We start from the raw sequence: 25857 nt of genomic DNA on the forward strand, positions 1-25857 counted from the left end.
TGTCTAACCTGGGACTCGCAGTCCGTTTCGGAAAATGCACTCTGCAGTGAACAGATTTTGTGACATCTGTGGCAGGCTCTTTATTTTTGTCATGTTGTATGTTCTCATCTGAGGTCTGTATGCTTTACATGGCTAGAGAGATGGCTTCTCAAGGAACGAAGTGCCACACAGCACAAACCCAAGGCGTTTCTACCCTTCTGCTTGCTGCAAAGTATTTTCATCATCACCCCAATTAAAAGGATGGCCTCATTCCTCAGGCTTCCAGGGAGCTATCTGATGCTGGAAGCAAAGAGAGAGGCTACAACCTGTATAAAAATAGCTCTCCAAGGTGGTTGAGTGACAGAGTTACAACTCAGCAGCTTGATAGAGCTGAGCACTCACATTTTGGAGCAGGAGGAGAACCAGAGAAAAGGAGCCAGAGAGACTGGGCTGGAGTCCACTCCCAGATAGAACCGAAGATGCCAGGAGCCATCATTTGACAAGCAGATTAGCTGTTAGGATTTCCTGTTGCTTCTTTCCCACCACTGGTCCATTTCTTTGAGTGTGCCTTGCCTCTGCCCCTGCAGGAATATCACACACACACACACACACACACACACACACACACACACTTTTTAAAAAAGTATTGAATAGACATGCAAGCCAGAGATTTTAAAGCATTTTGGAAAAACTAGAAGAGAATGAGCTGAGGTGACCATGGGCTCAGAAAGAGCCTTAGCGGGACTCACACCCCGGCTCTTCATCCAGGCTTGGCTTTCAACACCTCTGTGCAACGCTTATGCAGTTAGACCAGCCACATTTCCTTCAGTCTTGTGTTGACTGGATTCCAACTCGCAATGAAGCCCCTTGCTTCAAAAACCACAGATTCTTTGCAAACATCATAACCCATTTACAATCTCCAAACAAATGCTGAAACTCTGAGGTCGCTTACTAATTTGAAACTTGCATTTCACAAACACAAAACTTACGAATCAAGTATTTATAAAGACAGAACTGTGCAGTTCCCCCCCCCCCCAACTTTTGTTGTTCTCAAATTGCCCCACATTCTGGAGGAAAACCGAAGCCCCTACAATAAACCCACTTTTAAAATTAGTTCAATGTGTAGCCAATAATTCAAGGTAGACTTTTAAAATATGGTAATTTGAAACAGGCTCACGCTTTTTCCTTGGCAAATGTAATAGATGCTATTGTTTTTGAGCAAGCTCGCTGAGAAACACATCGAGCTCTTTAAAACATTTATTAGCTGAAAGCCAAGGAATTGCTGTTCCCTGGCGGCAGCAAGGACTCATTGCAGCCCAGCCACTTACCGTTGGAAGAAAGGCTTCCAAACTTAGCTCTATAATAAATCAACTCTTTAAAATGCTTCCATTAACATGGCATGCTACTGATGGAATGAGACAGGGTCTGGCTATACAGTACAGGCTTCCTTGAACTTACAGTCCTCTTGCCTTATCCTCCCACAGGCTGGGATTGCAGGTGTGGACCATTATATTCTCATGTGAGAGGTTTATAGGTAGAAAAAAAAACGAAAACAGAAAACCAGAATCTTTAGCTGACTTCCTCCCAGCATGACAGGATTCTTGCTGGGCAAGTGAGTGATAACATGGAAGGCAGGATATTGTATTTTAAGAGGCGATCCCCTCCCATGGAACCGTGAGGTGCACAGACTTTGTGCTATGCATCTTGAAACGACCTCTGAGCAGGCAAAGACATCTCAATGCTGCTGTAATGCTTTGTTGTAGCACGAAGCCCTCTTGCTATCGAGTTAAGCAGCTAACTACCGGAGTAGTTGCTACTGAGGAAGGAACAGAGACAATAGCAATCCTATTCTGATGGTTTAGCAGCTGCTTAAACTCCTGTTGCCATGTTAGACCTTGCTGGAGGCCACCACTTAGACAGGTATAGAAGGTTGACTCTCAGTACACTCTCCTTACCCTTCAGCAGAGAGATTTGAGTGCACTGTCCTAGAAAAGAGAGTGGCCTGCTAGGAAACTGTTGCACAATTCGGAGTTCAAGCTGGGCCGTGATTTTCAATGTCTTTATTAGGAAATAGCAAAAGTTGATTACCATTCCATACACGCTGTACAGAGCTCAAATGAAATGGTATGGAGGGTGGCATCTCTATGTGTGCTTGGTCTGTGGTAGCTTGCCCAAAGGGTAACCCAAACTTCCAAAGCCACAATAATGTCTTTTCCTGATCTCAGCTAGGCCACAGCATAATGCCTTGCTACTGGAAAGACTACTAATACATTATAAATGTTTCTTTATAGATTCATCAATTTATTCTGTCATTTTCTTCCTCTGAGGAAGCGGAGGGGTTGACAGGAAGCATGGCATTCGAGTCCCATTCACTGCTGACTGTGTTACATTTTCACAAAGTCTGCTTTGGAGGTTCACAAATACTGCATGCTACATGTTACAATATACACACATGGGGGACTCGAGCACATTGTTACTTTATCTGACAATGAACACAAAAGGGAGGAATTGGTTGTTTTGGAAATAAAACACCATGGTCCTTCTGTGGAACCTTCATGGATAGGACAAAGCTGCTAGTCCCTCTGAGCTCCAGTCACACCGGCAGGCAGTATGATGGAACGCGGCTGGATGCAAGAACACCAGCATCGAAGGGTGGAAGGAGAACTTTCAGGGATGTGACATCATCGTTTATGTCACTATATCAAAGAGGAATCACACTTTCAAAGTAACTGGGGCTAGGACATCATTGGGAAACAACCATGGTGTGGCGTGCCTTGGTTAAGGCTTGTGCTGGTTTGTCTAAACGTAGATTTCTGGAGATTGTCTAGCCACATCGTAAGGAGCCGTATTCAGAGGAAGGACTCCTTGTTCACCCACATGAGGCTGCGTGTCTCATTGGGCTTGCATTCATACTCAATGACAGAGAACGGGCTTCCCCACTGGCAGTGGTCTCGCTTGTGGTAATTGTAGAACTTGACTTGCCACACTGTCTCGAAGGTCCCAATGTCTGTGAACTGAGGGAGAGAGAAACCCATCAAAATCTCATCTTGCCACAAGCAGTGGATGCCCGCTAAAGTCAGTGACACACATGCAGTGGATGCCCGCTAAAGTCAGTGACAAACACAAGCAGTGGATGCCTGGTAAAGTCAGTGACACACACAAGCAGAGGATGCCTGCTAAAGTCAGTGACACACACAAGCAGAGGATGCCTGGTAAATTCAAGGACACACACAAGCAGTGGGTGCCTGCTAAAGTCAGTGACATAGCTCCCAATAATCAGGTTTCAGTAGCCACATCTCTCTTAGTCTGCAAAATTCACACATTTTCTTTTTGGAACTACATTCCTAAGATATTGGAGATCTTTTCCCCAAATCTCCTGGGCATTGGACTATTTCATGAATTTATCTTGTTTTCCAAAAAGCGAATCTAAGACTCTCACAATTTCTGTTCTTTTAAAAGAAGAAGTTCCAGAAGGGAACTGGAAAGAAAAGAAAGGGAATAGTGTTGACCAGTCATCTTTTGCACTCTGTTCTGAGACAGTAGTACAAGAAAACATCTATATTATTCATCTAAACGTAAGGTATACATAAGTGCTCTTTTATTATTAGTTTCAATTCAGGGAGGATATTTGACTGAAGGTAACAACCACAGATGCTTTGCTTTGAAGTACTGGATTCAAAAAGATTTACTTTAATGGTCAAATATCGAGGGTATATGCCCAGCTCTCAAGTTTAGGTACTGTACCATTCAAACTATGAGTGCCTACTATGTACCATGTACATATGAAAGTTGTATAAGATAGATTATTGCTCTTGTTATGTTACAGCCAGCTATGTTGGTTTAAACTGAAATCCAAGCTTATGGAAGGCTAAGAGAAGACTGCCATGAGTTCAAGGCCAGCTCGAACCACTATGAAAATAAAAGTTGTTCTACCAGAAGGTTGGAAGGTAGGCTCAATAAAAAAAAATCACTGTACAGAATTTTGAGACATTAGGATGAGTGTTTTGTAGCCACAAAGAGGACACAGAATGCTCTAGAGGCCACCAGGCAGATGCTCAAGTGTCCCGGGGTTTGCCTGACTGCTGCCTTCAGCAGCTATTTAGAGGACCTGGCAGTAAACAGCATTATGTCTGTAGTTATTTTCTCCGCCAATCCTCTTTTGATGAGAAGGGTCAGGACTGACTTGGCAGGAATCTTGGAGCCAGGAGACATAGAGAGAAGGGCAGTGAGCAAGGCGAGCTTTTACGCTGTGCAGCTGATACCAGAGGAGGGTGATCAGGTGCTTCTCAGAGAGCTTGCCAAGGTGCTCAGGACTTAGTTCCTGCATCATCGCCTCACCCACTGACTTGGTCCCGCATCAAGATCTGGGCTTTCCTTTGGGAAGTGTGCCTGATGTGAAACACAGGGATGAAACCATTAGAGTCTACACACTTCCTAGATATGAAGAGGAAGTATCTCTTCTTGGAGAGCCACGACCTAAAGATTTATGAGCTTACAGCAGCTTGTTTATAATAATTCCCAGCCTGGAATAAACTCAAAACACCTCACTATTCACCAGATGGGAGTCAAGTTTTGGTATATGTGTAAAGTGACATGTGACTGATCTATCAATAGGACATGTAGCTTAAGGTAAGAACAGGGATGGATCTTAAGAAACTGTAAGCAAAAGAATCTAGATTCCAGAGAATATATACCATATGCTTCCAATTACTTTAAAGTTATATGATAAATATAAACTATACTAGTAGAACATATCCGTGGTTATTTAGGGCCTGAGAGGGGGAGATTGCTGAAAATGTATAAGACAGAATTTTTGGAGGACAATGATAAAAGTGTTCTATATCTTGGTTGATGTGGGCCAAACTACACTGAACTATATACTGGGTAATTTATTATTTGAAAATCATGTCACATAGTTGGTTGCTTTTTAAATCAGTATCCATTTTCAGTAAGCTACAGGAAGGTCGGCCACTGAGTCCTTCACAAAGGAGTCCTTTGACAGTCAGGTTAAAGGTGTGACTAGATGTGGATCCGGAAATCATACTTCCTATAAGAACATCGTAAATTTCAGAACCGTGAAAACTGAGCATGAAAACTCTTACTTATAGAACAGATTTTTATAAAGAAATTTAAATGTAAAATATTTTTCTATTATTTTTTATTCCTATATAAATCAAGTATAGTACAATATTGAACGCATGGTCTTGTGACAGGGATATAGTCACGTGGAGTGCCTGCTTAGAAAATATGAAAGACTCTGGGCCGATCCTCAGTAAAAGATAAAATCTAGGACAGTAATATTCTTATGTCCAATTTAATCCTACTTACTTAATTCCAACTTAATGTTGGAAACTGATGGATTACATTTATTTTTCTATGTGCTTATTTGTATTTTTAAATTTAAATTAGAAAAATAAAAAACCCAAACCATGCTAAGTACTGACATTTTTGGCCAAAGAGTAATGTAAAATATTTAATAAGGAAATAAAATATTACATGAAATGTATGAGTTACTAAGACTGTTAGGATAAAAGACTGAACCATAGTTCATTAAAAGAAAACTATATGGGCAGGAAAGATGGCTCAGTGGTTAAAGGCACTGTTGCTCTTGTAGAGGACCTGGGTCCAGTTTCCAGCACCCATATGTTGGCTCACATCTGTAAACTCCAGTTCCAGGGGATTGGAGGCCTCTTCTGACCTCTTTGAGCTCCTACATTAAGGTACACACACATACAATTAACATAAAATTAGTAAATATTAAAAAAACCCAGAAAACTATGGTTAACACTTGAAAAACTTCAAACACAATATTAGCAGTTAAGCAAACACAAACTTTTACAGAGATGCCAGTTATCTGTTCAATTAGTTTAAATTTCTAAGTCCCAGAAGCACTGTTGTAAGCATCTGTTATTAAGAAAATACTGTGAAAATAGTGGGGTATTGGGATGGGGATTTGCAGAGCCATTAAGGGAGGAATATGATGTGAGAACAGGCATGGAAAAATCTTAGCCAGAAAGAGATCAGAACAGTTCATACACACGAGCTCAAGTATGTAAAATCTAAAGTGTATAAAAGCAGGGTTTTAACCTCTAAGTAATCAAATTTTTCTATTTCTTCATTCAGATTTTTTCTGTAAAAAAGAGCTATTTTCAAAATGAAATGGCTTATCCTTCCTCTCAAGTTAAGACTGGTATGTTATAAATTATATTACGAATATGTACATGCTAATGAAAATATCACAGCTTTGTTCAAAATAAGATAGTAGTGGGTTTCTGTTATTCATGTTACAGTAGTGGTATGTACAAATTGCAACCTCATTTAATAACTCACTTTGAAAGGTGTAGTTTTCTTAGTTTTAACCAACAGAGGCATTTCCAATGTCATGAACAATCGAATTATAAAATTTAACTGGAATTTGAATTCTAAATTATAATGGCTAACTTATTTTGAGGTAAGGTCTCACTATGTGACTCTGTCTATCTGATGCTTGCTATGTGAATCCGGCTAGCCTTGAAATCACAATGATCCTCCTGCCTCTGCTGTCTGAGGGCTGACCTGCATCTCTGGCTAATAAAGGTATTTTATAAAGTACATATTTTAGTAGTAAAACATTTTATTATAAAAACAGTTTTCTTTTTGTTTTTTAAGAAGATTTTATTGTGTATTATGTACACAGTATTCTGCCTGCATGTATTCTTGTATGCCATAGCCCACTATAGGTTGTTGTGCGCCACGTTGTTGTTGCTGGGAATTGAACTCAGGACCTCTGGAAGAGCAGTCAATGCTCTTAACCTCTGAGCCATCTCCCCAGCCCCAAAATAGTTTTTCAAATAAAGCTAACCACTCAAGAGAAGCAGCAGCCTAAAGCCATATGCTTCCCAAATGAGAGAAAACACCTAGAATTTTTCTTTCAATAAGAAAGAACTGGATATAAAATAACAAAACAAAAACATTAAAAATGAAAAATATAACCACCCATAAGAGGCAACTTCAGTATTATTAACTTAACTGAAAAAATTAAACTAGGAAAGTTATTCTTAAATATTTATTTTTAGTTTGTGTGTCAGGGTGTTTTGCCTGCATGTATGTTTGTGTAACACGTGTGGTCCATGCTCACAGTGGCCAGAAGGCTGCTTTGAATGCCCTGGAACTGTAGTTAGAGGTGGTTGTGAACTTCCACGTAGCTGTTGGGGCTAGAACCTGGGGTCTTCTGGAGGAGCAGCGAGTGTTCTTAACCACTGAGACATCTCTCCGGCCCCTGGAAGCCTTAATCTAAGAATATTCAGTAGTATTCAGTAACACAAGAGACCCAAACAGAAATATGTGGACAGCAATGGTCATAGCAAATATGTTAGATGTTAGTTTCCAGTCCTCATTTGGTTGGGCTTCTCCTGACTCCAGAGTCATGCTGAAGTATATATCTCTGTTAAGTCTGCACAGCTTCCTCTCCCCCAGGCCTTAGATTTTTATATTTCCCACCAGTTTTCTGGAGTTCACTTCCTGGTCCTTTTACTATCTAGTTCAGACATTTTTTCTCATCTATCTGAGAGCATAAGCAACCATACAGGCTTGCTTCTTCCTCCTGGCCCATCCCAGCAACCCAGGGATGGCACCAGCCACCACTAAATGAGAAAATGCCTTGTATCTGGATCTTATTGAGGCGTTTTCTCAACTGAGGCTCTTTCCTCCGATGACTCTAGCTTGTGTCAAGTTGTCCCACAAAACCAGCCAGTACATTACTCTAACAGCCCAAACTGATAAATAAATTTTAAAGAAAGGATATTTGTACAGAAAATGTCATGGCCTTATAAGTAAATTTGTGTATTTTTTCTAGTCCTTAAAATATTAAAGTCAGAAATATATGAGAAGGATGTTAAAACCAAGAAAGTTTTTTAAAAAAAATAGAATAAAGAGTGAAAAGTTTACATAGATGTGTGTTAGATAGTCATTTTAGGCCATAATGGACCTAATATACATTGCATTGTGATATCACAGTCTTCTCAAAAAGTGTGAACACATACCGTCTTAGTTACTTTTCTATGACATACTTCCTTCAACAAGGCCACACCTCCTAATTCTTCCCAAAAATGTTCTATCAACTGGGGACAGATTTTTTTTTTCTTTTGATGTAGGCATTTAGTACTATAATGTTTATTTTAGGAATGCCTTCCTTGTATTCCATAGATTTTGGCTTCCTGTGTTTTTATTTTCATTTATTCCTAGGGATTTTAAAAGTTCTTCCTTGTCTCAATTATCATCAAATAGCATGGAGTTGCATTTCTATGAGTTTATGCACTTTCTGTAATTTTTATTACTTCTGATATATAGCTTTATTCCATTGTGGTCAAATAGGACAGAGAATGTCATTTTAATTCTCCTAACATGTGTTCAGTCAACTTAGAAGAAAACTCCATACGAGGCTTCTGAAATGTATGTGCAGTCTTTTTTGTTTAGGTGGACTGTTCTGTTAGGCACATTTGATTTGTGATGTCATTTAACTCCAATGTACCCCCCCCCACACACATCCAGATGATATGTCTAATGGTGAGTGAGGTATTGAAGTCACTCACTGTCACTGTGTTGAGGTCAGTCTGTGATTTTACATCTAGTTGTATTTGTTTTATTAAACTGGGTGTGCCTATATTTGGCAAATATATGTTCAGAACTGTAAAACATTTTTTTTTAGCATATTGTCCTTTTAATGAGTATAAAGTGACCTCTGTTATCTTTTGTGAATTGCTGTGGTGCAGTCTATTTTGACAGATATTAAAATAGGTATGACTATTTGCGTCTCTGGTTCTATTTGTCTGGAATACCTTCTATATTTTACCTTAAGGTGCTATTTAACATTGTCGGTGAGGTGTATTGTTTTTGGAGGCAGCAAAATGATGACTTCTCGTCTCTGATTCAATTTGCTGATGTGTATCTTTTTATTGGGAAGTTGAAACTGATAATATTCAGTCATTGCTAAAAGATATGTAGTAATTCCTTTCTTTGTATTGTAGTGCTTTCCAAGATTTCTTTGGCCAACTGTCCTGGTATTATTTATTCATTCCCTCTGTCGTCTTTAGTGTGTTTACCCGTCTTCTCAGTGTTTCTCTCAGTGTCCTTTGTAGGGCTATTTTTAGCAATCATGAATTCCTTTAATCATTTTTTATTATAAAATGTTTTCTTTTTATTTCTCCTTCAACCTTGATAGATATTTTTTTCTAGGTATAAGAGCCTGAGTTGACAGTTGTCATCCTTCAGAACTGGGAAGAGATCTTTGCAGATACTTAGCATGTTAAAAGATTTCTTGAGTAATCCATCATCTGTTATTTTGATGAGCTTGCCTTCATAAGTAACTTTACCATTCTCTCTTGCAGCTTTCCATACTTTCTTTATTCAATGTTTTTAATGTCTTAACTATTATGCTATGGGGGATTTCATTTCTGATTCTATCTAATTGGTGTTCTGCTGGCCTCTTCTACCTGGATGGGAATTTCTTTCTCTAAGTTTGGGAATTTTTCTTTTATGCTTTTATTGAAAATATTCTCTATACCTTTGGTATCCTATTCTTTTTATTCTTCTATGCACATAAACACAAGGCTAGATCTTTTAGTGGTATTCTAAATCTCTCCTATGTTTCATAATTATGTTTTTAACAATTTGTTCTTGACTTCAATGCATGATACAGTCCCTCTACCTTGTCTTAAAGTCCTAATACTTTGTTCTTTGCATGATTTATTATGTTGTTGGGGCTTTTTTAAAAATAGGTTTATTGAGGTTTTTTCATTTCCAGCATCATTTCAGCTTGCTTTTGTTTAGTAATTCTCCTTTCTATTTTTTTTTGTGTGTCTTGTATTGGTTCCCTTATTTCATTCAGCTTGTTTTCGTTCTCTTGCAGTATATCCGTGCTTCCTTTGAGTTGTTTACCATTTAAAATTCTTTTTCTGGAAGTTCTTTATGTTGTTCTCATTTGGGTTCACTATTTTGGGATTAATAAGTTTTGGAGTAGACATGTTTTCTTGGTCTTTAATTTTGTTTTTGTGTTGGGATATATGCACTGAAGTTAACTGTCTGTGTCATTCATGCCTTTAAAATAGATTTATCTTTATTTTAATTGATGTGCATATGTGTCTGTTTGTGAGCATGGATGTGTGGAAGCTGGAAGAAAACATTTAATCCCCTTGAGCTGGAGATACAGGCAGTGGCCAGCTTCTCCAGATGGGTGCTAGGAATCAAATTCGGGTCCTCTGGAAGGGTAGCAAGAGCTACCTTAATCACTGAGCTATCTCGCCAAACTTTTTTTTTTTTGTTCAAATCACCTTTCTTCTTTCAGTGGAAGTATGTACAATATTCAAAAGTTGGTTAAGTCTTAGTATGTTTGAGGTAATTTTCCATTGTGTGGCTGGTACTGAGAGCTCTAGGCTCTATCTCCCTTTTTCTTCTGAGAGAAGTGATTTTCAACCTGTGGGTTGCAGCCACTTTGTTGGTCTAACAACCCTTTCACAGGGATTGTGTAAAACCACTGGAAAACATAGATTTTACCTTATGGTTCATAATAGTGGTAAAATTATCATTAGAAAGTGGCAAATAAAATAATTTTATGGTCAGGGTGGTCATCACAACATGAGGAAGCAGCATGAGGAAGGTCGAGAACCATTGTTTAGAGTAAAGACTTGGTGAGTAGGTCCTTGGAGGGAAAGCCGTGGTCCTTGGTGAGTAGATGGTCCTAAGGATAGAAGTCATGGTCCCTCAATTGGCACAGGAAGCTGTGTGGGTTGGGCTCCTGGAGAAAATTCCTGAGTAGTATAGATGGGGCTGGTGCAGGAGTTTCAGCACATAGAGGGGGGTTTCCATTTGGCTTAAGAAGACCTAATCAGGGGAAGCTGGAGGTCTCTCATTTGGTGTAGGAGGTTTTCAGGTATTGTAGGTGGGCATATGCAGGGGATTGTGGGTTCCTTCACTTAAAGCAGATTATTTCACAAAATAAATATCAATGGACTTAAAAGATCTGCTTCTCTTATAAAACAATGGTGGATGACTTTGATATATCAGCCTCTAAACTAGAAATCAATGAAGAAACTTCAGAGTTAAAGTATACTGCTGAGCAAACTGACTTAGCAGGTATCTGCAGAATAGTCTATTTATCAGAAACAGAGTTTTCTTGCAGCCCATGAAACCTTCCTTAAAACAGATAACATACTAGGTCAGAATTCAAGATTTACCAAACAAAAAAGAATCAAAATAATCCCTTGCCTCATACTAGGTTGTAGTACAATAAACTAGAAACCAACAGAAAAAAATTACAGAAAGTACATAAATCCATTGAGACTGAGCAATACTTGAAGTACTAGCAAGTTGTTGAATAAATTAGGGATGAAATTTAAAAATTCCTTAAATCACTTGACTCAGAATGCTCAGGGGCTAAAGGCGCTTGACCTCAACCTTGACGCCCTGAGTTCAATTCCTAGGATCCACAAGGTGGAATGAGAGAAGCAACTTCCACAGATCTGTCCTCTGATCTCCACATGTATGCTATGGCACGCCCTGGTATACAAATACATGAATAAATAAAATTTCAGTAACATTACCTATGGGTGGAGAGATGGCCCCGTGAGGAAAATGCCCACTGGACAAACACGAGGGCATGAGCTTGCAAGCACCCTCTGCAAAAGCTGGACATGATCACACACATCTGCAACCCCAGTGCTTGGGAGTCGGGGTGAGAGAGACAGGTAGATCCTTGAGGCTTTCATGCCAGCTGGCCCAGTCAGGAAAATTGTACTGAATTCAGTGAGAGACTTTGCTTAAAATTAAGATGGAAAATGATAGCGGAAGGCACCTGACCTTAACTTCTGGCCTCCATATGCAAACACACAGGTGCCTTCACACACATATGTAAACATGTGTGCACATACATTACACATACATATAGATAGGCAGACAGACAGACACACACACACACACACACACATCTAGAAATAAACCTAACTAAGAATATTAAAGACTTCTAAAATAAAAACTTTAAGGCACTAAAGTAAGAACTTGTAGATACTAGAAGATAGAAAATCTTTTTATACCAATGGATAGGTTGAATTAATATTATAAAATGGCAACATTGCCAAAAGTAAGACAAGCCCTATAAAAAATTCTTATGACATTCTTTCTACTGAAGAAAACAAATCCAACATCCACAAGGAAAGACATAATATCAGGAATAGCCAAAGCAATCCTGAACAGAAAGGACAATGTTGGATACATAGCAATACCTGACCATGTATAACACTATAGAGCAGTGTTTTTCAACCTCTGCGTTGTGACCCTTTTGGGGTTGCATATCAAATATCTTATGTATCAGATATGCACATCACGATTCATAACAGTAGCAAAATTACAGTTATAAAGTAGCAATGAAATGATTTTATGGTTGGGGGTCTCCACAACATGCGGAACTGTAGTAAAGGACTATAGCATTAGGAAGGTTGAGAGTCACTGCCATAGAGGCACAGTGATGTAGATAGTGTATGGTACTGGCAGAAAAGTAGACACACAGAAAAATGGAATGTATTAGAAGATCCAAAAATATATTCTCATGTTACAGTCTCCTAAATTGTGATAAAGGTGCTTGGGATGATTAACTTTTTTTTTAACTGGAAACAGATGTCTGGACTGTGAGATTGGAAGCCTCACCTTAAATGTGGGTGGCACCATTATATGAACTGAATTGGGGGTCCTAGACCAAGTAGAAATGAGAAAACGAGCACAGGACCAGCGTTCATCTTTTTCTGTTTCTTAACTTAGGATGCTTTACGACCCGCTGGCTCATGCTCCTGTCGTGCTTTCCCTGCCAGGAGGAGCTGTGTCCTCTATCTCTAAGCCAAAACAAATCCTTGCTTCCTTGATTTGCTTTAATCAGGAATTTTGTCATAGTAACAAAAAAAGTTAACTAGGGCTGGAGAGATGGCTCAGTGGTTAAGAGCATTGCCTGCTCTTCCAAAAGTCCTGAGTTCAATTCCTGGCAACCACATGGTGGCACACAACCATCTATAATGAGGTCTGGTGCCCTCTTCTGGCCTGCACACACACACACAGACAGAATATTATATACATAATAAATAAATATATATATATTTTTTAAAAAAGTTAACTAATCCAGGTTCAAAAACATTCTTTGTGGAAAGCCTCTTCAAAATGATGTTGGGAAGACTGAATTTATACAGATAGACAGCCTCTTCAGCAAATTGTGCTGGTTGGTTTTTGTCAACCTGACATAAACTCAGACATGTATGGGAAGAGAGAATCCGTGGGAGGAATGTCCTTGGGCTTACAGACAAGCACCAGGGGAACTGGGAGTGTTAAACACACGGGGTTGTCTCTTCAAAGGGAGCGATGTCTAACCCGCTTTCTGCCCACAAGGCTGGGGATGAATGTGGTTCATAGGCTGGCGACCTCTGTGCTCTCCGTAGGGCCAGACCACATCTGGGCTTCCCCAGACCCTTGTCAGGAGCTTATCTACCTTGAGCCTGTTTTCTCAGTTCATCAATAGAACCCATCTTTATGGACGATGTCACTTGTACTGTATAGGAGTTTCAATGTAGCCATGTCTTTAAGATTTGCTGTGTACATGGAGGTTAATTCTCACCAGGAACCTTCCCCCCCAAATTGTGCTGCGCTTAAATATGTGTGAAATCAACTACCTGGTGTCACACTCTTGGCGTTTGAACCAACAGCGACTACTGAATCATGCTCCCTTCTTGCCTCTCATGGATTAACATTCTGCTGGCCGAGGTGTTTGCAGGATCCCTCTCCCCCTCCCCGCAATATCTCACCTGAGGAATTGCCTCCATCAGACTGCCCTGTAGGTAAGTCTGTGGAGGGAATTTCTTGATTATTTGTGTGCAAGGTTTCAGCCTATTTAAGTGCTCCCACTCTTGTACCAGGTGGTCCTGGACTGTACAAGAAAGCAGTGTCAGCAAGTCATGAAGAACAAGCTTACTGGTTTGTTCTTCCATTTCAGTTCTATCTTCGACTCCTACCTTGAGTTCCCTCCCTGACTTCCTTTCATAAGGGACTACAATCGTAAGATAAATAAACTTTTTTTTTTCTTGGTAATAGTGTTTATCCTAGCAGCAGAAACCTAACCTAAAAATGATGCTGGGAAGAATAAATGATATTTTATAGCGCAAGGATTAAACTGGAAACAGATCTCTTACTGTGTATAAAAATAAATCCAAAATGGATAAAACAAAACAATAGCAAAACAAAACAAAACAAACAAACAAACCCGGAAGCTTTGTGCTTTAGGTTTCTATCACTGTGAGGAGTCACCGGGACCATGGCAACTCTTATAAAAGAAAACCTTTAACTGGGGCTGGCTTATAGTTCAGATGTTTAGTCCATTAACATCAGGGTGGGAAACATGGCAGCAAGCAGGTAGATCTGGTAACTGAAGAGGTGGCTGAGAGTTCTACGTTGGGATCAGCAGGCAGCAGGAAGGAAGAGTGACACCGGGCCTGGTTTGAGTATCCGAAACCCCAAATTCTATCTCAGGGACATGCCTCTTCTAATAACATCACACCTACTCCTAATAGTGACACTCCCTATGGCGGCATTTGTCATTCAAACCACCACACTTTGTAAGACCAGAGACTTTGACACTGATAGAGAAAAACACAGGTAAAACACTTGAAGGTGTAGACACAGGCAGAGGTCTCTTAACAGGGTTATATAGCAGCACACTGAGTGAGCCAGTTGACAGATGTATAGTTAGTCTAAGAGACTATGGTGTTTCTGCACAGCACAGGGTATTAAAACCCAGAATACACAAAGCTGCAAAGATGAAACACTCCAAACCCAAACTCTCCTACCTAAAAGTGAGCCAATGAACGGAATAGGCCTTCTTCAAAAGAAGACATTCAGATGGCAAATAATTGCTTGACCAGTTGTTCAATAATCTTAGTTACCAGTTAAAACTTCATTGAGATGCTGTCTCACCACAATCAGAATAGCTATCACTCAGAAGCGAATGATTGGCCAGGATGTAGGAAAAGAGGAACCCTTAGCCACTGTTGATGGAAGTGTAAACTTCCATAGCCACTGAGGAATAGTAAGAAGATTTTTCTAAACACTGCACATAGAACAATTATATGACCCAGGTATAGCATTTTTGGGGCATACTGTAGCAATACTTGCATATGCTTGTTTATAGCTACAGAGGCAGGCAAAAGAACACACTTTGATGTCCATTAGCAGATGAATGGATTAATGAAATATAGTATACAAACATAATGCAATTTTATGCAGTCATAAAGAAAAATTAAATAATGTCATTTGCAGAAAGATGAGTACAATTGCATATCATCATATTAAGTAAATTAAGACAAACTCAGAAAAATGTTGCATCCTTTCTCAGAAACAAGAGCTAAATTTAAAAGTATATGAAAATAAATAAACTGCAGCCCAAACTTGAGAAGTCAAAGTTTTACTGATTTTTCAGTACAAAGCTAAGAATTTAGAAATGAGAGTGAAGCTGGTATTTTGGGGCAACTCAGGGCAGACTGTCTAAAATCTCAGTATAAAAATCTTATTCGGGACTAGGGGGATGGCTCAGGGAGGAAAAGTACCCACTTCCAAGCCTGGGAACCTGAGTTTGATTCCTGGGGCCTCACGTGGTGGAAGTTGAGAATCAAATCCCATTATTGCTCTCTGCCGTCCCCCTGTGTAGTGCGTCATGTGTGCACACACACAAAATAAATAAATAAAACGCAGAGATACTAATCTCTATTATTGTCTGACTGTTGCATCTCATGGGCACAATGGAATGTCAAGGTAGAAAGTCAACAACCAGAAGGCTGGGAAGACTGAGGGAGCCGTTGGCTGCGACTCACAGAGCTTGACGTTTGAGTCAAGCTGCTCAGGGTTTGCTAGGACAGGAAAGCACAGTAATACATGTTGAGCATCTCTAACCTGAAGATACAAAATCTGAAATTATGTCCCAGCATAACCCCTAGAAAGTTTGGAGTTTTAGCTGGATGTGGTGATACTTGCCTGTAACATTGGTACTCAAGAAGCTGAAGACAGAGAACCCTTATCTCAAGAGGCAAAGCAATTATTTCTGGTCTGAAAGCTTTTGGATTAAGTTCATCAAGTTAAGTCCATGAAGGTAATTTCCAATTCTCAAAGCCTACTAAAGTAGGCACTAAGAAAAGGGCCTACTTTTGGATAAGGGACACAGTTTATACACAGGAGGATAAAGGAAAAGCCACAACAGTCAATGTTACCCACATTGTCTGATTTCTAGCCAGTATTACCAAGCATGTAATGACACAGAGACGTTCACACCTAGCGGAAAAATCAGCCTAGAGAAGCTTATAAATGGAGGTGGATGTTGGACTTATCAAAGATTTCAGGCCACTGATTACAGTCAGGTGGTGCTTTGCTGCAAGCCTATCTACTTGGAAAGCTGAGGGAGGAATCACAGGTTCAAGGCCTCTTTATGGGTCCAGAGTATGAAAATGTTTCAGGGCAGTCTAGGCAACTTAATAAGACCCCATCACAAAATGAAAATTGGAAAGAGGGCTGGGCATAGAGATCAGTGATACAGAATTTGTCTAGTATTTGAAGGGCTCTGAGTTTAATCTCCAGTATCAAAAAGGACAACAAATCAATAAACAAGCAAACACCTCCCCAGAAATTATAAATGTTCAAAAATAAAGAAAAACATAATTTGAGCAAGCAGGCAATTAAAACTCTAGAGTTGAAAACACGATAGCAAAGGTTTAGAATAGAATATACATCTGAAAATTTCAGGAAAATCAGTGCACATAAAGACACTGCATTCAAAATTCTCCGAGGATCCACAGAAACACAGGAGACTAAGTATATAGAGCTGAGAGGAGGAGAATTAACCTCTTCTAGGGAAGGACCTACTAACTGGTTGTCTAATGCAGGGTTGTCAGCTCTGATATCTTTTACACATCACCAACAAAAACAAACTCAAGAAGTTGTGTATATATATATATATATTTGTAAATATATATACTTACACACACATATAAAAAGAATAACAAAAGGAGGATATCAAGTTGAGGGGGGCAAATGAGGATTATGAGAGAAGGTAATTTGGGGGGACGCAGGGAGGAAAATAGGGGAGAAAGGGATGCAATTCTATTTCAATTAAAACTTTTGTTTTACTTATAGAAAGTTGAACATAGTCTCAAAGGCTTAGGAGATGACACCAAGCTTCCTTACATATGTGTATTTGGAATCCTATAAGAAAAGGAAGGATAAAGGTTTTCTATAAAAAATTTTTGCCAATAAAGTTGTCAGTAAAGCTGACATCTTATCGGAAATGAATTACCTCAAATGTAAAACACAAAAAGCAAAGTAGCCCTAAGAAATAAAATTAGATAACCCAACACCATGGTATTTCAATTTGTAATTAAAAGCCTTCAATAAAAATAAAATATATGGCTCTAGGATAAGAAGTATTTAGCAAAATAAAGGTTCATAATTTTGCTAGAAAGCTTATAGATTCAATAAATTCAATGATTCACAATAAAAACCAATACAAAGAAAAACACACTTAGGTGTACTACAGCCAAACTACTTAAAACTATACTGTACAATATACACCTCAACTGATATTTCAAAGCAAACAGAGGAATAAAATTCAGGTCTAGAATTACATAAAAGCAAAGGTGAGATTTTGGAAAGGCCGTTACAGGCAATAAGTGCCTAGCTACACTGACCAGAACAAACCAGACATTTGAATATCAAGAACTAAAGAGTGGATCTTGTTGGAAATCCTGCGGATGATTAAGAATTAGCATGAGGGGTTGGGAAGATCCTGAGCAGTTATGAGAAATACTGCTTTTCCGGAGGACCCAAGGTTGGTTCTCAGCACCCACGTCAGCTAGCGTCCTTTGGCTCCCTCGGGCACCTGAGCACACACACACATAAAGATACACACAGACACGCGCGCGCGCGCACACACACACGCACACACACACACACACACACACGCACGCACGTGCGCACATACACAGACACACATACAGACGCACAAATAGACACACACATACAGATGCACAAATACACACACACACTTAAATTGAAATAAAATATTAAAAGAATTACCATAAACAGTTTTATTGAAGCAAATAAAACAACAATAAAATTAATTACTTTAAAGGCAAAGTCTGTAAATGTGACTAGCCTGATAAAACTGAATTTTAATGGAAGGCTTTTGGTGAATTCTGTTCAATATATTTTGAGATCCCTAAGGTGTGGAGATTTCTAAACTATGTCATGCAGCTAGTCCAAGCCTGATATGGAGATCAGACACATACATAACAAGAGAAGTCCAGACCAATTACTTGCAGAAGCATAGATAGAAAAATCATCAATACGGTATTAATAAGAAAAGTCCAGCTACTCATCCAGAAAACATACCATAATTAATTACTACTCATCTTGGAATTCAAGTTTACTTCAGCATTAAAAAAAGTTATTATGTTATAAACAAAGCAAAGAAGAAGATACCTAATTATAAATTCTGGCAATACATAAAAATTTTGAAAACATTCTGTAGCATCAGAACGAAAATGCTTAGGAAAGCAGAAGGGAATCTCTTTAATACCAAAGTTTATATTAAAAACTACATAGCTAACATCATACTGTTAAAAACAAGTCTTCTGAAGATGGAAAGACAAGGATAACTTACCATTTCCACTTAGTATCATACTGAAGTTCCTAGCTATTATAACCAAGTCATAAATAAAAGGAATAGAGATGGGAAGGAAAGAAGAAAAATATCTTTCAGTGACAGCATATGTAGAAATTAATAAGGATTCTAGAAGAAGAGCTACAGGACAAATCAACAAGATTTCCAAGACTTTAGGACTGAAGATTAATGTAGAAACTAAGTTTACATCCATACCAGCAATGAAAAGAATTCCATTGTGGTAGCATAGAAAATTATGAAACAATAGTAAATTTTTTAAAAATTCATGAAACTGCATAGGGAATATTGTAACCTATTATATAGAAGATGAGAGAAAATTGAGAATTTTAAATAGACATATTAATGGATTAAAAGACTCAATACAAAGATATTAAATTTTTTAAAATTGATCTGTAGATACTCATTGCTTTTTTCCTCCTCACACTGCCTTTGAATGTTGTCTAGTACTGTTCCTTCTCCCTGGGCTTTCCAATTGCTGTGATTATATGTACAGACTACCCCTTTCTTCCTCTCCTTCTCCTCCTCCTCCTCTTCCTCCTCCTCGACACAATGTCTCATGTCTCACAGCTCCACTGTGAACTCTTGGGCACAAGCCATCCTCTTGCCCAATCTCCTGAGTGAGTAGCTGTGACTATCAGGAGTATGTTATCACACCTGGTTGGCTTGTAGATTTGATGCAAATACAACAGCCCAATTATTGAATAAATATACAAGCTAATTTTAAAATCTCTATAGAAATATAATGGCCTGAAAGGAAAACCCAAAGTTTTAAATATAAACTTGTAGTTCTAAAGTAAGAAATCAATCTAGATTGCAAATCAATATTTTGTTGGATATTCTAGGTCTCATTCATTTCCAAATTTAAAGATTGGCATCCATTAAGGATTTAAAGCAACTAGGATTCACACAACGTTTCTGGTAGAAAGAAAAAGTTGCAATAGTCTGGATATTTAAAATAAGAATTATTTTATTTTTAGATGTGTGTGTGTGTGTGTGTGTGTGTGTGTGTGTGTGTGTGTGGTTGTGATATGAGTGTAGGTACCTTCAGGGGCACGGAAGCATCAGACCTAGAGCTGGAGTTACAGGCAGGTGTGAGTCACCTGATATTGCTGTTGGAAACTGAACTCAGGTTCTCTGGAAGAGCAGCAGGTGCCAGGCCATCTCTCCAACACGGATATCTCTTATATAGTTAAATGTGCACTGATCCTGTGACTTCGAAATTCTCTTCTTGGTTATCAACTCAAAGGAAATAAAAATGTTTTCTAGTTGAGAACTATACTTTGATGCTCATTGTAGACTTATATATAATACCAAAAGCTGAAAATAATCAAGCTATGCTGGTGTGGGACAATGGTCTGTATTCTGTCAATCATATTTTAAATAAACACTGATTGGTCAGTAGCCAGGGAGGAAGTATAGGCAGGACAACCAGACAGGAAGTAGAGGTGGGTCAGTGAGAACAGGAGAATTCTGGGAAGAAGGAAGTCTTAGTCTGCAGTCCTGATCCAGACCAGAGCAAGCAAGATGTGACTGCCTCGCTGAAAAAGGTACCAAGCCACGTGGCTAACATAGACAAGAATAATGGGCTAATTAATATAAGATATAAGAGTTAATAAGAAACCTGAGCTAATGGGTCAATCAGTTTATAACTAATGTAGAACTGTGTAATTTCTTTGGGACTTAAGGATTGCGGGAACCAGGCAGGACAGAAACCCCGACAACACTATGCACCTGCATATAAGGAGCAAAAGGAAGTTTGAAGTAAAATGTACTATCCACTGATAACCTGAGCCAACACACAACAGCAGAGTTGACACACGTAGCATGACTGAGTCTCAAGAATATTGTATTCAATAGAGACTCCTTCTTTCCTCTCAAGACTCATTGATGTTTATTTATGTCTATGTCTATATGCCTGCCTGAGTTTATGTGCAGGTGTCTGTAGAGGCTGGCAGAGGGCATCAGATCCCCGAAATTTGAGCTACAAGTGGTTGAGCTAGTTGAAGTGGGTGCTAGGAAGCAAACTTCTTCAGGAGTAGCAATTGTTCTTCACTGTCAATCTGCCCTCCAGCCTCTCTCATCCTTTATTTCTTTCCTAATCTTGAACTAACATAACACTCCTGGCATGCCCTCCCAAGGTCCTATAGGGATTCATTATCGCTTTATAATAGCAGCTGTTTTTTGTCTTTGAGCCAGGGTCTGATTATGCAGCACAGGTTGGCTTTGAACTCACAATGCTGCCTCGACCTTATCAGTGCATGTAGGCATGCACCATCATGCTTGGCTTATACTCGCTACTGTTTATGCCATTATTGACAACCATATACAAAGTACGTTTCTGCCTCTTAAGGTCAGAAGCTCAGTGAAGTAAGGATTATTTATTTTTTTCTCACGGTTCTGTCCATAGCGCCCCCAATATAGGAAATTCTCAAGTACTTGCTGATAAACAAAATAAATAAAAATTAATAATATGAAATTCTAAATGTAATCTTATCCCATTGAATCTACCAATATGTTAAATAAAATAATTAAGTTCATTTTATTTTAGAGTTAATTCCTACATTATCTTCCAATAGAATGATATGAACTGAAATAATATTTAACTCCAGTTCATCCAAAATTTAACAAATGAAACCATGAAAATATAAATGAAAACATACAAATGTAGTTGTGTTTATATGTATGCATAATCAGTCTCAGAATTGGAAAAGATTTTCTATTCTGGGTTGGTGCTAACTGCAAAAGTCATAAAAGAAAAGACTAATATTTTGGGCTACATTAAACTTACATTATGATCAAAGTTAATAGATGGTAAATAATAAGGACGTTTAAATACAGTAAGAGATCACTTTAAGATTTATTGAAGTCAGTAATATGCACAGGTTGAGCTAGGAATAAAAGTTATGAAATATAATTTAGGCAGAGAGTACAAATGGCAAGTATCTCAAGCCAACAGTAATTAGAAACATAAACGTTAAAATATTCTATCGGGGTTAAAACATTTAAAAGTGCTTTAAAATCACATTTATTTATTATTATTAACTATTCTGTCATTTCTTGTGTGGGTATATGTGCCAAGTGCAGCCTAAATGGGGTTCTTTCTTTCCACCAGGAGGACTCTGGTGACAGAACTGGGTCTGTCAGGCTAGTGGCAGGCTACTCACCCATGGATCCAGACTCTGCTTGCATTCCTAGAGGTCAATGTTTATTAAAAACCCCTAGCATTTCTTCTGCAAATCTACCCCAAGTAAACAATAACATTGCATAAGTGAGTAAAACTTAAAGTGGTTTTCTTTATAGTAGTGAGAAATGGAAACCACCGGTAGGCATTGGAGATTTTGACACAGTCACATAACAGACTGCAAATTCATGCTTCATACTTCTGTCTTCTGATGTGCATGTACTTAAGAAAACCCTATGCATGTATGTAAAGACATAGCAGAAGCAGCTTTCCAAGAACAGAGACTAAAATATTGTCTCTAAGAGAAATTAGTATTTTCCACAGTTATATATTTTCCTCTGTTGAATCTCTGGTGGAAAATATAATTCCTTACAAGAAGAGTTCAAATATATCCCTCAAATAATGGGCTCCTAGATTCTTTCCTTAGGCAAGCACTGCAGTTGTTTTAAGGATGTTGGACACTGTGAGACCTTGAGGTTTTATCAGATGGGATGGATAAGATCTTAGATAAATGTCTCTTCCACAGATCATCCTCATCAGGGTTGGTTCTCTGTAGGTGTGTCCGTTTGTTTGATCCTAACTTATCCACCATTAAATTAAAAACAAAAACAAAAACACTGGTTCTGGAACTAGGACTGAACTTTTGAGTAACCTTCAGAGGAAATTTTTTCTCGTATGGGTATTGAAGTAAAGCTTTACTTGTCAACTCTAGCCTTTCATCTATTTGATATCAATATTCTTTGGTGATAAATATTTTCTTGTAATATACACATGCTTTTTATGTTAATAGACTCCATGTCCATGGATTGATCAACCTGGACCAGAAGGCACCCAGAAGAAAACTGTGTGCGTACTGAACATGCATCATCATTCCCTAAAGAAGTATTTACATAACAGTCACACTCTCAAGATAATTTAAAGTGTATGCAACGGCATGTATAGGATATATGCAAATACTGAACCACTCTGTGTAAGGGATGATCATCTGTGGATCTGGCATCTTTGAATGGTCTTGGAATGAATCTCCCACGGGTACAGAGAAATGACTGCACAGGACATACAATGACTAGGATCTTATTGCTTAGCCTAGCAGTCACTTTTTTAGGGTTCTTCAGCCAGAGTGCATTTAAGGAGCAATGTGTCATTTATTTAGAGATTTCTTTTTTTCACACCAAAGGGACTGTGAAGTATGTAGAACTGCAGTCTTTTCAGAGTGGATTATTTAAACTAGTCCTTGTGTAGAACACAACAGAGAAACCTGCAATATAGTCATTAGCCCTCCTGGAACCAATTACCTGGCACCTTTAATGTCTGAAACTTCAGTCTGTCATGCAAAACAGCATCGGTTACATTACTCTCTCATAGATCCATTAGGGAAACAGAAGCCAATTGCCATAGTAACTGGCTCCAAAGCATCTTTTCTTATTCTTAAAGAGGTAGTGATTTTTCCCCCTGCAGTTTCCATTCGATCTGAAACCACACCCCTACACCTCCACCTTGGACTTACCGGCATGGTGATCTGGATAGGTTGCCGCTCTCCACTTTTGGTAGGAGCTACTCCTTCTGTATCGTATATGCCCGTGTAGACAACTCTGTCACCCTCAGGCTCTTTACACTTCAGCTCCAGTGGGACAAGCACGCCACCAATGGAAATGTTCCTGCAATGAACTTGAGTTGAGCATAGATGGTCGGAATTAGCTTAGGTATCCTGTTCTAGTCTGAACCAAAATCGTAGAGAGGAAACCCATAGGGTTTGGCTAAGGAAGACATGGTAGCAACCTCTGAAAGCTCAGGAGGTTAGAGTTGTCCAACTAAGCAGTATTATGATCACAGATCAACTACTTCCGCTCTCTGGACTGACTTAAGGGAAAATAACGCTTATACATGAGGGCAAATGTCAGGGCAGGGGAGAAAGGAGAAGGCTGGCTACAAGTGAAGAGACAACTGGGCAATGTGAGGACAACGGGTGTGGGGACCTGTGAGGTGGAGATTTGGGGGATGCTGATGGACTAAATGCATCGGGCATACCAGAAAACATCCAAGTTTGGCTACATATCTGTGTGTCATGAAGCCTAAATAAAATAGGTTTACTGAGTTCAAACTAACTACAAGTAAGTGATAGATTCACAGGCCCCTCCTCCCTCAGCATATGTGAGTTTTGTTTTGTTCTTGCTCACAAACTAGAACTCACGCAGTGTTTAGGTGAAAGGTACAGGACCCTGTGATGGCTAGTCTCAGTTGTCACCTTGACAACACAATCTAGAACCACCTGGGAAGAGTCTCAATGAGGGAGTGTCTTGATGGCTTGGCCTCGGGTTATGTCTGTGTGGGATTTTCTTATTTAGTTTAATCTTGGTGGAAAGAGCCACCCTAAAAGTGGAGGGGTCCATCTTATGGGCTGGGCTCTGAACTAAGGAAAAAGAGGAAGCTGCTGGGCACGGGCATGTATGTATCAGTCCACTGCTCCCTGTTCTTGACTCTGGATGTCATTATGACTGACTTCTTCAAGTTCCAGCTGCCTTGACATTTCCACATGATGGACTGCAACCTCGAATTTTTAGCCACACAAAACCTTTCTTCCTGAAGTTGATTTTGCCAGGGAATTTTAGCCCAGCAACAGGAAAGGAATCCAAAACCCACGTGTGAATTATTCCCCATACGTCTCTCCCCTGTTTTACACCCAGCTTGTGAAGGCGTTTTTAGACCACAGGTAACAGCACCGGGCTGAACCCAAAATTCAGCCAGGAAGCAAAGAAAAGGTAGAGCGCATGTAAAACCATAAAGGTAGGCCCCAGCACTGGCGGTACCCTCAAATTTGTGCCACTAACTCTAAAGAGGAGTAGTGGGGAGCGCCCCTCAGGGAACCCAGTGACCATCTGTCCACTGAGGTTCTCATTCCTCAGCCCTCCCCCACCGCTTCCGTCTCCTCAGCAAAAGCAGAGGAAGAGCCTAGGATCCAGGAGAGAAGGGATGGGATTTCAGTTGCTGAGCCCCTCCATGTCTATCACCTGCCCCACCCTGTCTACCTGTGGTTCCCCGTTGTAACTGGATGGAAGAGAAATTTACAAGAAAACGAAACAAAGCAAACCCCAAAATAAAACAAAAGCCCCAAATCCTGGCTTCTTGTCGCAGATTTAAAGGCACTCGCAGAGAAGGATGGAAGGAAGCTGGGGTGCAGGACTACAAGCTCAGGGCAGGAGAGTAGCTTGGGGACAGGGCGTTCACACCCCAGATCCCGCTGAGCACGGAAGAGACTAAGGGGGACCAAGGGGAGGCTAGGGATGTCCTGGGGCCTCTGTGCTCCTCCCATACCCGGGGTATTAACGCCCTGCCGCCCAGTGCGCCCCACACTCACTCGACCTGCAGTGTTGTGGGCTTAATCTTCACCTCCACCTTGTAGGAGGAGCCGGTGAGCAGCTTGATTGTGCGGTTCTGGCCGAAGCGCTGGCCGTCTACCTTGAAGAAAACAGGGCCGTCATTGGGCTGGATGCGCAGCGCGATGGAAAGGCGCACGAGTCCGGGTAGGTCCCCCATAGCTGGCAGAGGGGCTGGCAGTCGTGGCCGTGGTGAAGGATAGTGCGGGCTGGAGGGAGCTGTTGCCGTGCGATGGGCGGAGGGGACACGCAGGGAGGAAGAAGGGGCTGATGGATGCAGGCCACAACTAGGAGCGGTCGCCTCCGTCCACCCCAGATTTTGAGCAGCTGTTGGTGAGGCTGTGGCCCTCCACCGCACTCAGCCACAGAGCCAGCCCCAGAAACAGCAGGGAGGCAGCTGGCTGCCCCATCCCCCCGCTCCACGAGCTGGGCCCTGCACGCACGCGAGGGCTCGCGGGGACTGGACTGGCAGGCTGCCCCGCAAATCAGCACAGCTGGGGGCTAGAGAGTTAATCCTGTTTACGCACCACAATCCCCTTCAGCAGGGCGGACGTTTAGGCTCCTCCTAGAAGAGCACCGGATGCTAGGAGGAT

The 25857-nt window shown here is 40.0% G+C and overlaps 2 protein-coding genes across 4 annotated transcripts in view; one reads left to right on the forward strand and one right to left on the reverse strand.

Moving 5' to 3' along the window:
• Positions 1-1396: 1396 nt before the first annotated feature.
• On the reverse strand, positions 1397-25808 carry Cnrip1 (cannabinoid receptor interacting protein 1). The gene is made up of 3 exons (XM_041669695.1): positions 25246-25808; positions 23398-23548; positions 1397-2993 (listed from the first exon to the last, which is right to left on the reverse strand). The coding sequence occupies exons 1-3, from the start codon at positions 25422-25424 to the stop codon at positions 2829-2831; spliced, it is 495 nt and encodes a 164-aa protein (XP_041525629.1). The 5' UTR covers positions 25425-25808; the 3' UTR covers positions 1397-2828.
• Plek (pleckstrin) overlaps positions 25113-25857 on the forward strand; it is an 83108-nt gene continuing 82363 nt past the window's right edge. For all 3 annotated transcript variants that reach the window (XM_041669692.1, XM_041669690.1, XM_041669694.1), the window contains exon 1: positions 25113-25411. The gene's annotated coding sequence lies outside the window, so the exon portion shown is untranslated. The remainder of the gene's footprint in view (positions 25412-25857) is intronic.

Source organism: Microtus oregoni, unplaced genomic scaffold (assembly GCF_018167655.1).
Source record: "Microtus oregoni isolate MIOR12 unplaced genomic scaffold, Mior012 000019F_ref0000042, whole genome shotgun sequence".
Classification (NCBI taxonomy): Eukaryota; Metazoa; Chordata; class Mammalia; order Rodentia; family Cricetidae; genus Microtus; species Microtus oregoni.